Source organism: Molossus molossus, unplaced genomic scaffold, assembly GCF_014108415.1.
Source record: "Molossus molossus isolate mMolMol1 unplaced genomic scaffold, mMolMol1.p scaffold_m16_p_15, whole genome shotgun sequence".
NCBI lineage: Eukaryota > Metazoa > Chordata > Mammalia > Chiroptera > Molossidae > Molossus > Molossus molossus.
Window position 1 is genome coordinate 53,928,281 of NW_023425350.1, and position 13,362 is coordinate 53,941,642.

Sequence of the window (13,362 nt, forward strand, 5' to 3'; positions counted from 1 at the left end):
TTTGGCTCAGCAGTTAGAGCGTCGGCCTGTTGTCCGGAGAGACCCGGGTTCGGTTCCCGCTAAGGGCATGTACCTCGGTTGCAGTTTGTCCCCGGCCCTGGTTGGTCGTACGGTGGCAGCCATTCGATGTGTCCCTTTCACATAGATGTTTCTCTCTCTCTCTCTCTCCCTCCCACTCTATCTGTACAAAAATGTCCTCGGGTGAGGATAAAAAAAAAAAAAAAAAAAAGGAGATTGATAGATTTTGTTAAGCATTTCCTCTTATGTCACTCACCATGATCCTTATTATAAATTTCTATATTTTGCAAATGAGATAACAGGTTTAGAGACATTTGGTAATCTGCCCAAGCCTCCATAGCTAGCTAGAAAAAGTCAGGTCTCCTGATTCCTGGCTTGGGAGCCCTGTCCTTCCACTTTTAGGGGCTCTTTCTCCAGCTCATTCCCCTGGGCACAAAGGAAGAATCAGACTCCAGACCCATTTTTGAGCATCTTCTGTTCACCACATTCCATGCTACCCCCAGATGAAAGGAATATAGAGTAGCTAACCACAAACAAACAAACAAACACCAGGAAAATGTATGAGAAAGTCCTTTATAACACTTAGGCATGAAAGAGACAAGATGGTGTAATTGGGTACTTGGGTGTCTGTAAATCTGATAAATTCTAGCATCCAAAGAGGAGTTCAGGCAGGGAGAGGCAGGTGCTCTGGCTGTCCGCCCAAGGAGGAGGTAAGATGGTGCTGAGGCGTGTGTGTGTGTGTGTGTGTGGCGGGGGGCTCACAGGGGTAAGAACAGCTGGGAGACGGACCTCACTGCAGGAGGCTTGGGAAATCCGCAGACTGGAGTCCAGGAAGGGGAGGTTAGAAAGCAGCGGAACGCCATGCTGCATTTGCGAATGGGCCTACGGGAGCCATTCGAGCTGAGGCAAAGAGAACAGGGGTCCCACCCCGGGTCCTAGAGTCAGGCTGCTGGGGCCAGGAGCGCACGGTGCCAGCCCCATTCCCTATTAGGCAACACGCAGCACCATCTGCACAATCCCAGGAGCAAGAGCAGATATTTTATAACTTCCTTTTTCTTTTTAAGTCTAAATTAAAAATAAATGTTCCTTCAGTTCTCAGATGTATATCTCTGTGCAACCTGCCCACATTCCCTCATGCTGCCCTTTCCAGAACATGGCAGGGGAAAGGAGAGAAGATGGATAGAGAGAGGGAGCCAGTCCACCCGGCTTCAATGCCAGTGGATTGCACCTCTTCCAAGAGGGAAACGCATCAGGCGTGGTCGCGCAGATGGGTGGAGAGAGCCCAGAATGCGCTGGTACCAGGGAAAGTGGAAGGAGAGCCAACAGCCAGAATTTCCAGCCCAGCCTCCACCCTATCTTGCTGCAGGACCTTGGCCAAATCGCACATCCTATCTTTGCTCCCATTTATAGTTCATAACATGGCTGAGGTCCCCTCCACAGCTCCCACCCCCTGGAAGCTGTCCTCTATGCACATCTGTCTGTGTGTGCCGTTCCCTTCCCCTTGGATGGCTGGCCCCAGGCCCCGGTGAGGAACACTCAGGCTCTGGCTGCAGGAAGAGCTGGACTCAAATGCTGGTTCCAGTTTTTAGCAGAGGGGTGACCATGTGCAAGTTACTTGAGTTCTTCGTGCCTCTGATTTTTCATCTGCTAAATGGTGATGACCGCTCTAGGTGGTCATGAGGTAGGCATTGAGAATTTGGCACAGTGTCTGGCATTCAGCAAGTGCTTACTAGGTTAGTATGATTCCGCTCTTCCTATCTCGTTCTTTTCTGGCCTCTTTTTCCTCTGAACTCCACAGTCTGTGTGACACAACTGAGCATCATCTTGCCCCCACCTTGTCTTTGGACACAAGTCCAACCCCTCAAAGGATCGGGAGCTCCCGAGGTAGAAGAAGGGCTTTTCTCTCTGATGTCCCCCAAAGCATGCAGGACAAAGATGGGCCCAAACATGCTGGAAACATTGCCAACTCATGATGAACATTAACTACTTAGTGGCCAGGAAAGATCTGTCATGAACTGTGACAGTGACAACCACGAGCCGTCTCTCCTTGCCCCTTTCATTAAAGTCTGAATTGCGTGGGGTGTTAGCCTTTGGAGAGGGGATGCAGACTGAGTCTGGTCCTGATTCTTCACTCTTCTCTGCATCTGTGCCCTTGCCTCGGAGGGACGTATTTCCCTGCTCTTGGTGTTGCTTAGTCGTATGACTGGCTTTGGCCAGTGACATGACGGAGGAAGTGGCAGTGTGCCAGTTCTGAGCCCAGGCCGCGGGGACCTCAGGCTTCAGTCGCCCTCTGGTGCTTCGAAGGCTGCTGTGAAGAGATCAGCCTGACCAGTGTGCTGGTCCAAGGAGGATGAGACATGAGGAGCAGAGTCCGCCTGGGTCCGCTGATCCCAGTCAGAAGGTGAACTGCCTCAGTCAAGCCCAGTCTAGACCAGCCCAACCCCAGATCCCTAAACATGAATGTGAATGGCAGCCACTACAATTTTGGGGGTGCTGTTACACAGCACTAGAGTAGTAACACCCCATTAACACAGAGATTGCCACTTTGGAAGAGTGAATATGCTGTCCTTCCCGATTCCATTTTCTATACCGTTAATGCACCTTGAATGATGTCTTCACTCGTGATGTTGGTTTCCTAACAGCCTAGCTTATCCGTCCACTCCACCTGCTGACCGTTGGCCCAAGTCTGGGGCCAGCCTGGAAGGCGCGAAAGGCAGCTTGTGTGTGAGCCTTGTCTCGGGACAGAACATGGAAACTGGCTCACAAGATACATCACGTCTTCCCTTCAGGCCTCCTCCTTCTGAGTGTCGTAAACTCTGCGGAGACATGAAGTCCCAGTCTGGGAGAAAGGCACCAGCAGATAGCCCAGCTGCTTGGCCACAAGGGGGACATGAACAGTTGAACACAAGGACAGGAGACCAAGGCCACTGGTCACACTTCTGTATCCTGTGATATTGGGACTGAAAGAGAGAAATGAGTAGCCCTCCACCCCCTTGGCCACTGCCCATATAAAACTAACTCAAATGATAGAAAAAAGTTTTTTAAATAAAAGTGTAGAGCCCTGGCCAGTTTGGCTCGGCGGTTAGAGCGTTGGCCTGCGGTCCAGAGAGACCTGGGTTTGGTTCCCGCTGAGGGCACGTACCTCGGTTGCGGTTTGTCCCCGGCCCTGGTTGGTCGTGTGGGTGGCAGCCGCTCGATGTGTCCCGTTCACGTCAATGTTTCTCTCTCTCTTCCTCTCTCTCCCTCCCACTCTATCTGAAGAAAAAACGGGAAAATGTCCTTGAGTGAGGATAAAAATAATAATTAAATAAATAAAAGTATAGAAAATCCAGAGAGAAAACAGGCTGTGTGTCAAAACAAAAGCAAGTCTGGGGAAGGCTACGGGCACAGAGTTGTCTTGCCAAGCAAGGTAACGGCAGAAATAAGTGTCCTCTCATCCTCCACCCGATTCCACTTGGCTAATCACTCCTCATGCTCCAGCTCTCAGCGTGGTTGTCACTAACTCCAGGAAGCCTTCCCTGACCCTCAAGATGAGGTTAGGTCCCTGTCACATGCTCCCCCAGCACCCTGCCTGCCTTCTTTGCAGCATTCACCTCAGTCGTATCTGTTTAAAGTGAGCCAATCTGTCTGGCCGGTGTGGCTCAGTGGCTGAGCATCGACCCATGCACTAAGAGGTCACCGGTTCGATTCCAGGTCAGGGCACATGTCCAGGTTGTGGGCCAGATCCCAGTAGGGAGCATGCAGAAGGCGGCCAATCGATGTTCTCTCTCATCGATGTTTCTATCTCTCTCTCTCTCCCTCTCCCTTCCTCTCTCTAAAATCAATAAAGGAAAAAACATTTTTTTAAAAAATAAAGTGCGCCACTTTGGAGAGCTTCCAGAAGCTTCGGAGGGGCAAGGCCATGTGGTGTTCACCGCCCACATACCTGGGAGTCCGCATCGGTAAAGCCCCAGACCCCTCCCCTTTGGCATCATGCCCGCTTCCTCCGCGAGGACACGAGGACACGAGGACACGCGCGATTCCAAATGCACCTCTTCCTGCTTCAAAGACCTGCCGGAGCCCCGCACTCAACAGTTTTCCTGCTCTTTCCTTCTACTTTGTCTCCATCTTCTGATTGATGTGGCTAATGATCCGAAAAGTAACACTCGGGTGCATTAGGGGCGCTGCTATTTAAAGGGTCCCAACCAGTGAAAGAAAATATCTTTTGTCAAATGAATGTTTGTCCCTGGCTGGTCAAATCCAGCTTAACTGAGCAACACTTCTTGTATGGTACAAACCAGGCTGAAATGGCTGGTGTCGTTTACAGTGGGAAAAAACTAGGGCTGGGATTTCAGTGTGTGAAAAAGCAGAGTCTGGGGTGAGGAAGGCTGGGAGATGTCAGGAAGGCCCGGGGACGCAGTCGAATCCTCATGTAAAGTGAACCCTTTGTGGTCCAGCCCCCGCCCCCGAGGTGAAGTGACCCATACCAGCACCTGCTGAGAAGTGGGGCTTCACAGTGCACCCAATCGTCTGCGGTGTAAAGGGAGAGGGCTCAGAGTACGAGTCCAGCTCTGAATTGTCCCGAGACCGAAACCTGGTGTGGATGTAACCCAATGCCACTGGACTCACTGATCAGAGGTGTACAGTCTGCCCTCCTCAGTCCCCAGCTGAAGCTGGGGGGTTGGGGCCTTGAGTTTTGAGAGTTCCAGAGTGATGGGGAGAGGGGACAGAAGGGCACCAGTGTCATGGGGAGCAAAGGGCTGAGGAGGGAGTCACAGATGACCTGGGAGAAACAGGTCGGTGGGAGAAACCCAGTTCCTAGCATCGGAGACAGAGAGGCTGTGGTAGCCAAGGCCTCAGGGCACAGGTTGGCAGGTGGGAACATGCGGGGAGGCCTAGATGGGGCCAGACCCTGGCCCTGCCTCACCCCAGCCACACGTGCGTGGAATGACAGGCCTGCGCGCCTCTCGGGGAGAAGCTGGGGAGAGAGCTTCCAGTGGTAAGGAGCGGCTACGGTTGTTGGGGTTCTTCTGCAAAGAACCTGAAGGAGGGGAGCCCTGCACTGCACTGGCCTTGGGACCAGCCTCGGTGCACTGGCTTAGCCGCTGTGCTTATGTATAAATTAGGACCTCTTTGCCACACACCGAAGGGGAAAAGTTCCCATCTTCAAATGTTAAGCTTAAAATAAGACACTACATGGGTGCCAGTGGATCTGTGAAATCTGCTGACTAAACTGGCACCAGCCTCTGGGAGAAAACCAGCTCCTTTCTCCCGAGTTCTGGGGAGTGAGCAGGGTGGGTGCGGGGTTCCTCTCCGGCAAGGTGGGGACCGTGTCAGGTCAGCCAGGAATGCTCACCTGGGCAGACGGCGGCTTGGATGTTGCTTCCAGAAGCACCTCAGTCAAGGTACCTGCCAACCTTATTTAGCCTTTCCCTTCATCACTAGGGACCCAGTTCCGAGTATATTCGCCGGCGCCCCCACTTCTATTTCCGTAAGCACTTAGTGGCTTGTGCATGTCTCTATTTTTTACCCACTATCACACCAGGGGCTTCCTAAGGTGTGGACTGGAACCTTCACTGCTGGCCAGACCAGGCATCTGCCGAGATGGTGAGTGCCACCAGCCACGGAGCCCCCACCCCCACCCCAGGAGTCAGGCCCCGATGGAAGTGACAGAACAGCCACAGCCCTCCATCCCCACAGGCAAGGCAGTGACCCAGGGAAGGAGCGGGACCAGTGAGTCCTTGTCCAAGTACCGAGATGGAAGCCTACAGGTTTGCCCAGCCAGGGGCTCCTCTCTGCACTGGCCCTGGGCCAGCTGCTCTAATCCCGGATATGGACATCTGGGGCCAGGAAGCGGGCTGGGTGAACACTGTCGTTTTGGCTCTGGCCGCCCACTGGGAGACATCCCAGGTCATGCTGCCGGTCCACCTCAGCCAAGGGTTCATACAGAATCTAAGCAGCCAGGGCATCGTACCCTACACATCTATTCACCGAGGGATGTTTGCTCCAGGCTGGGAGAATGTCCGCTGGTGCCAACAAGACACTCGCGGCCTCTGTTTCAGCAGTGAACCCCTGACGGCATGGGAGTGGCTCAGCGCCCAAGTCCCCAGGACGCCCACAAGGCTATAACGACCCTGCAATGACTGACCGATCTTGGGTAGGAAGAGGAGAGAGTGAAAAGTTATAAGGTGTCCTCAGCTAGAGAGAGTGCTGGCATCCCTTGGGTTAGCTGGTTCAACCCAGATGATGGCAGCCACTAATTCTGTAAGGGTCCAGTTGGCCTCTTATGAGGAAATGAGTCCCAAATTCAACTCCTCTGGTTTGGCAAAGAGATGATACTGGTAAATAATATATTTTTTCAAGTGTTAATGAAATATTTATAAAAATTATTAAGGCAGATTCTTATTTGCCTACCTATAACCATTTTTTCCCTTCTTTCTTGCTAATCGAATCCTTATCATTGGGATTCATATCATATATCCAGCCAAATTCTACATGAAATATAAACAGAACTGTTGTGTGAGTCTTTGAAGGAGATTCTTTTTTTTTTTTTTTATCCTCACCGAGGACATATTTCGATATTTTGTTCAGATAGGGGGAGAGAGAGAGAGAGAGAGAGAGAGAGAAACATCGACGTGAAAGGGACACATCGAGTGGCCACCACCCACACGACCCAACCAGGGCGGAGGACAAACTGCAACTGAGATACGTGCCCTTAGCGGGAACCGAACCCGGGTCTCTCCAGACCACAGGCCAACACTCTAACCGCTGAGCCAAACCGGCCAGGGCTGAAGAAGATTCTTAAAGGGGACAGACTCGGGAGGTACATCCTTCTACTCCTCCTTTCTCCTCCCTGCTGCGGACGTGATGGCTAGAACCCCAACAGCCATGTTGGATTAGGAGGCAATCTGATGACAGGAGAAAACACTGAGAATGCTACAGAAAAATGGAAGTCTGGGCTCCTGACAGCATTGTGGGAACCTGCCTACTTCTAAACTTCCTTGACATGTGAGAGAAATAAATTAATTTGTTTAAGGCACTGTTATTTTGAACTTTTTTATATGTAGATGGTCCTGATCCTAACTGATATAAGCATATACTATGCTACAAAGACAACCACAGTACATCTCAGATGGTAGAATTGTAGAGGTCACTCTTTCTGAAAACAAGATAAACTAGAAAATAATAATAAAATAATACATTTTTTAAAAACCCACTTGGGATTTGAAATGGGTTCTATCTAATTAAAGCTAAAATAATGAATCCTCTGATCAAACTTATTTAGAAATAAAAACATAGATCACTATGTATGAAAACATATTAGACATAGCTAGGCATTATATATACTCAGAAAAAAATTCATAGCCTTAAGCACCTTTTATTAGAAGGAAAGGATGAGAATAAATAAAGTAAGGATTCAAGGGAAAAGTTAAAAACAAACCACAACAAAAAACCTACCACACAATAAAATAAAAGAGACCAAACAGGTATTATAAAAACAAAAATGGATAAATTAGAAAACAAAAACAGAAGAACTGATAAATACATCTAAGAGCTAATTTCTACACACAAGTCTCACAGATCCTGTTATTTTTTTTTTTCTTTATTGATTTTACAGAGAGAAGAAGGGAGAGGAAGAGACAGAAATATCAATGAGGGAGAACATCAATCGGTTGCCTCCTGCATGCCCCCCACTGGGGATCTGGCCCACAACCTGGGCATGTGTCCTGGTCGGGAATCGAACCCGCGACCTCTTGGTGCATGGGTCGACACTCAACCACTGAGCCACACCAGACAGACAGATCCCATCATTTTAATAAAGGAGATAGAGGTGAGAAGGAGGGACAAGACTCAAAATCAGTCCAAGGAACATCATTTAAAAACTCCCTACAACAAATGCACCAGAGAATAAAGGGGAAAGAGCAGGGACAAGAGACTTGCAATATATATAATTCAAAAGATTAGTATCAAAAATATAAAGAACTCTTACAAACAATTAGGAAAACACAGACAGTGGAAGAAGGGACAAAGGATATAAAGAGGAAATTCACAGAAGATGACATATAAATGGCCAGTAAATATTTGAAAAGAAGCACAATCTTTTTGGTGTTCAGGGAAATAAAAAACTAAAATCATAATGAGATGCTACCTTTCTGCCATTAGACTAGCAAAAAAATTAAAAATATGAATACTGGTGTTATAAAGGTATGATGAAATCTAACCTCTCTGAAGGGAAATTGGGCACTAGCTATCAGAAATGTAAATGGCACACACAGCTGTTTACACAGAAAATTCACTTCCCAGAATGGGCCCTTGAGCAATCCTCATTTTGCAAAAGAGCTTTACAAAGATTTTCACAGCACTGTTATTTCTAATTAACAAATAATCAGAAACACTTAAATTCATCACTAGGGGAGAGAACACTACTCAGCGGGAGAAACAATGAATGAATGAATGAATGAATAAATGAATGAATGAATGAAACAGATCTTTATTTAGGCAAATAGCTATGTGTAATAGCTTATTGTAGATAAATAAGTATATTGTTATATTTTTATTTATTTATTTATTTTTTATTCTCATCCAAGGACATTTTTGCATTTATCTTCAGGTAGAGTGGGAGGAAGAGAGGGAGGAAAAGAGAGAGAGAAACATTGATGTGAGAGACGCATCAACTGGTTGCCACCCACACGACCCCAACTGGGGCCGGGGACGAACTGCAACCGAGGTACGTGCCCTTAGCGGGAACTGAACCCAGGACTTTCTGGTCTGCGGGCCAACGCTCTAACCGCTGAGCCAAACCGGCCAGAGCTATATTGTTATATTTTTAATAGAAAAAATACAAAACAAAACTAATGGTTTAAATGATTATTCATTTATATGCAAATATGTAAAAAAAAAAAAAAAGCCTGCAAGTTCACACCCAACTTCTAAGAGAGGTTACTTCTGGGAGCAGATTTGGGGTTGAGGGTTGTCTGAGGAACTTTAAAGTATTTTTTTTTGTTTGTTTTTGTATTGTTCAAATTCTGAGCTGAGAGAACATATTCATGTATTACTTGCATAACTTTTAAAATAGTCTTAAAAATTCTTGGTGGTAATTTTGAATTCCAAGAACATATTCATGTATTACTTGTATAATTTTATAAAATATACAGAGGAAAAAATTTTAATCCTGAGGATATTTCTGAACTCTGAAGATAAACAGAAAAAGTACCACAGGATCCCAAGGGGAGGGGGGAAAGTTTACCTATTAAGGAAAAGAGAATCAGACCAACTATTGTTCATGTATGAGAGGGGAAAAGACATTTCCAGATATGCAAGGACTCACCAAGTGTACTGCCCACACACTCTGAATATTATTCAAAGAGGGATTTAGCCAAACAAAGAAAACACACACACACACACACACACACACACACACACACACACACAATGCCTAAATAATTGTGAACTTCACTACACCTGTTAGGTAGTCTTTGCTAAGCTAAACTTTCCCAGAAATATGTCCGTTTCTTCTAAGTCTTCAAATATATTGCCCCAGATGGTTTAATGTATTCTGATCTTTTAAACTTCTATTGTATCTATAGTTATTATAATTTTTATTCCTAACATTGTTTATTTACATCTCTCTTTTTTCTTGCTCACTGTTACCAGAAATGTCTATTTAATTAGTCCTCCACAGAAGCTAGAAATTTACTGTCAATATAAAAAAACATATGCACAAGATTATCCATTCTCAAATTATTCATATTGGCAAAATATTGGAAATAACCTAAATATCCACATGTAGAAAATTAGCCAGATAAATAATGGTACTTCTAAATAGTAGACAGCTATGCAGCTATTAAAAAATAAAAGAATGAGGAAGATCTTCTTGTGACTTCTAGTATATGTCATTAAGTAAAAACAAAAAAACACTGGGGAAAAGAGTTATAGACTTTGCTTATTTCGACAAAAAAAAATAGAAAGAATAAAAGTATTTACTTATAGACAATGGGTGGGAAGAGGTAGAAGGGATAGAGAGGGGAATGAAATTTTTACGAGTTTTCATATAGCTTTGGCTTTTGAATCATTTTATATATTTCCAAAAATAAATCAATTAGAATGGGAAACAACTGAAGCTGAATGACAACAGAAACAAATAAACTTAACAGCATATAAAATACATAACATGAACACAACAGAAGAAAAAATTTAAACAACTTTAAAACATAGTTCTCTGATTATATACCCTTGGTAGGATATATTTAATGGACAAAAAGAACTTCAAAGAAATCTTTAATTTCCTTACTACATTTTGGGGGAGTGGTACTGACACAGCAAATCTGAAAGTCTTTATTTATCTGTATAAGATTCGGTAAGTGAATAAGTATATTGCTGTTGGATTCTCATTCAGGGAGAAGGAGAAATAAATATGAAATGAAGGAGGAAAAGAACTCTGAGATGTTAGATTGGAATTAAAGGTATTAGTATAAAGTCATGATTTTCAAAAAGTTGTACCTCCTAGCCCTGGCCGGTTTGGCTCAGCGGTTAGAGCATCAGCCTGTGGTCCAGAGAGACCCGGGTTCGGTTCCCACTAAGGGCATGTACCTCGGTTGCAGTTTGTCCCCGGTCTTGGTTGGGTCGTGTGGGTGGCAGCCACTCCATGTGTCCCTTTCACATCCATGTTTCTCTCTCTCTCTCTCTCTCTTCCTCCCATTCTATCTGAACAAAAAGTGGAAAAATGTCCTCGGGTGAGGATTAAAGAAAAAAAAATTGTACTTCCTAATTCTCCACTAAGATGGCCTAGCAACAATGACACTTTGGTAACAATGAGAATGCCCAGAATCCAGATTTTGGTTTCTAAATACCATTACCCTCTGAAGGAACCAGGGCTCTTTGGAGAAATTGATGATTCCAGGACTAGGGCAGAGAAACTACACGATGAGTCTGGAATACCCATATCGTGTGCCAGAAAGCACTGACATACTCAAGGAATAATAAGGCAAAGGAAGGGGTGGAGAAATGGAGACATCTGTAATATTGACAACAATAAACATAAATAAATAAATAAATAAATAAATAAATAAATAAATAAATAAATAAATAAAAGGACATGTCAAACGGACAGAGGAACTGCTTTAAAGAGTTCCTATTTGTCAAATTTAGCACAATTTGTATATAAAAATGAATAATGACCGAAGGAAATTATTACCCACTGAATACAACAACATTTACAATTTAGTTTTAAAATAACAGAGGAAGAATTAGATGGAAAATCTCTTATTTATAGGAGGGTACCAACTATTAAACATAGAAGGAATGATATGTATGAAATATATAAGAAACTTTGAGACTAAGTAAATATCAGTAAATATCCCAATCAGTATTTCACCCAGTGGTCTTAGCATTTGTTGGTCATCCTTGTCTGTTTCCAGTTTTAGGCTAATATGAAGACAGCTATTGCAAACATCCACATGGAGACCTCTGTGTGGACATGTGTACTCATGTCTCTTGAAGTGAATAGCTAAAAGCAGGATTGCTGGCTCACACTGTAAGCGTATGTTTGACTTTGTAAGAGACTGCAGTCCCATTTCACACACGCCTCTCCCCCAATCCTGATTCCAGGCTCACAGGCTGCATTTAGTTCTCATCTCTGCCGGCTTTTGGGTATAATTCAAGAAAAATGAGAAGATATCTGTCCTCTAAAAGACTTGCACAATCATGTTCAAATCAGCACTGTTTGTTGTGAACTCCAAACTAGAAATAACCCAAATTTTCACCAACAGAAAGATGGACAAAGAAATGTCAATATTGTTTTAACAATGGAATATTATACAGCAAAGAAGAACAAACCACATATAACAACAGGGACAAGTCTCACAAACACTTTTTAGTAAAAGAAGCCAAAGATAAAAATAAATAAATAAATAATACACACTGAAGATTCCATTCATATAAAGTTCAATAGCGGGCTAAATGAGAATACAGTGAAGAGAGTCAGAAAAGTGGTTTTCTGTGGTGTGCGCGTAGTGACTGAGAGGTTTCTGAGATGCTGATGATGCTCTAAATCTTTATCTATGTGATGTTTACTTGGATCCACTTTGTGAAAACCTATCAAGCTGTATATTCATTTATAATGAATGTACCTCTCTGTATATTTGTGTTACTACAATATAAAAAAATTTATAAGTGAACTTAACCCTGATACTAAAACTAAACAAAAAGAAGACATAATCCTTTCTGAGTTGATTTTAAACCTTAGTTTTCAGAAATCACCCTTACTCTCCAACTTTCCAAGATTTGGGGGGAAATGTCCCTGTAACCAAACCAACATGTCCTAATGACAACATTCGGGACGGGACATGTGCAGGGGTGAAGGTACTTCGAGGCTCTGTGTTGGGTGCACACTGGCACACCTATAGAAAGAAGTTTGACGATACAAACCAAGAAAATTAAAAAGAAATGTATGCTATTTTATCCAGTAAGTCCCTTCCAAGATTTTATCCTAAATCAACAACTCAGTCAAATACTTATAAGCAATGAGTCAAGTTACACATTTAAAAAAATTTTTAAGGAAAAAAAAAATCCTTTGAAGGGAATACTTACAATTGGCGTCCCAAAAGGAATGTAACCTGTGAGAGGAGAGAGAAAAGTCAGGCCTTATAATCCCACCCAGTCCGCCCCACAGATCTCTCAACCGAGACATCAGAAGAGACTTCTGGGGTTGGTCTTGGCAGTGGCCCCAGTGAAGGGGTGCAGGCCAGTTAGGAGAGAGGCACTTCTAGTCCCCAGGTCTTTTCCCAGCTCAGCCCTTCCCAGCACAGAGGGCTCCCCTGTGTCTCCCGGCCTCCCTCTCTCTAGCAGACAGTTCTCACTCCCCTCCAAAACCCAGCGGCCCATTCCTGAAGGCAGGCTGCCCAGTGCTCAGGCACCCCCCCCCCTCCCCCAGTGCTGGTCCTCCCACCGGTACCTTCAGGAGGCACAACGCCCCGCCCACACTCACTACACACTGCAATGCCCCCAAAGGCCCCTCAGCGTGTCTTTCCAGCTCAGACCCTTCCTTCCCTGGCATCATGACCATTTCTAGAAAGGAAATTCCTGACCCACCTGAGATGTGCCCCTCTAAGTGCCAGCGGTACAATCTCCAGCACCCTGGCTAGACATGCTCAGTAGAGGAGGACTGAGCGGTTTCCTCGCTGCTCATGGCCCCTAGACTACGGCAAGGCTCCCTCCGCCATCCCCACTGCTCTAGAGGAGCAGCCTCCTGTCCCCAACCTCTAACTCATGGTAGCTGGTAGCCGGATAGCAGCCACCACACTTATGGAGCATAGGTTTGCATCCTAAGGGTGCTAATTGTGCATGCGCATGAGCCATCACTCTCCT

General features: G+C 45.2%; 1 protein-coding gene across 3 annotated transcripts in view; it reads right to left on the bottom strand.

Moving 5' to 3' along the window:
• Positions 1-13,362, bottom strand: part of SFXN5 (sideroflexin 5) — a 114,298-nt gene that overhangs the window by 59,132 nt on the left and 41,804 nt on the right. For all 3 annotated transcript variants that reach the window (XR_004959681.1, XM_036262700.1, XM_036262699.1), the window contains exon 6: positions 12,586-12,611. Coding sequence is in view for 2 of the 3 variants with exons in the window: in XM_036262700.1 (XP_036118593.1) it covers positions 12,586-12,611 (26 nt within the window). In the remaining variant the exon portion in view is untranslated. The remainder of the gene's footprint in view (positions 1-12,585; positions 12,612-13,362) is intronic.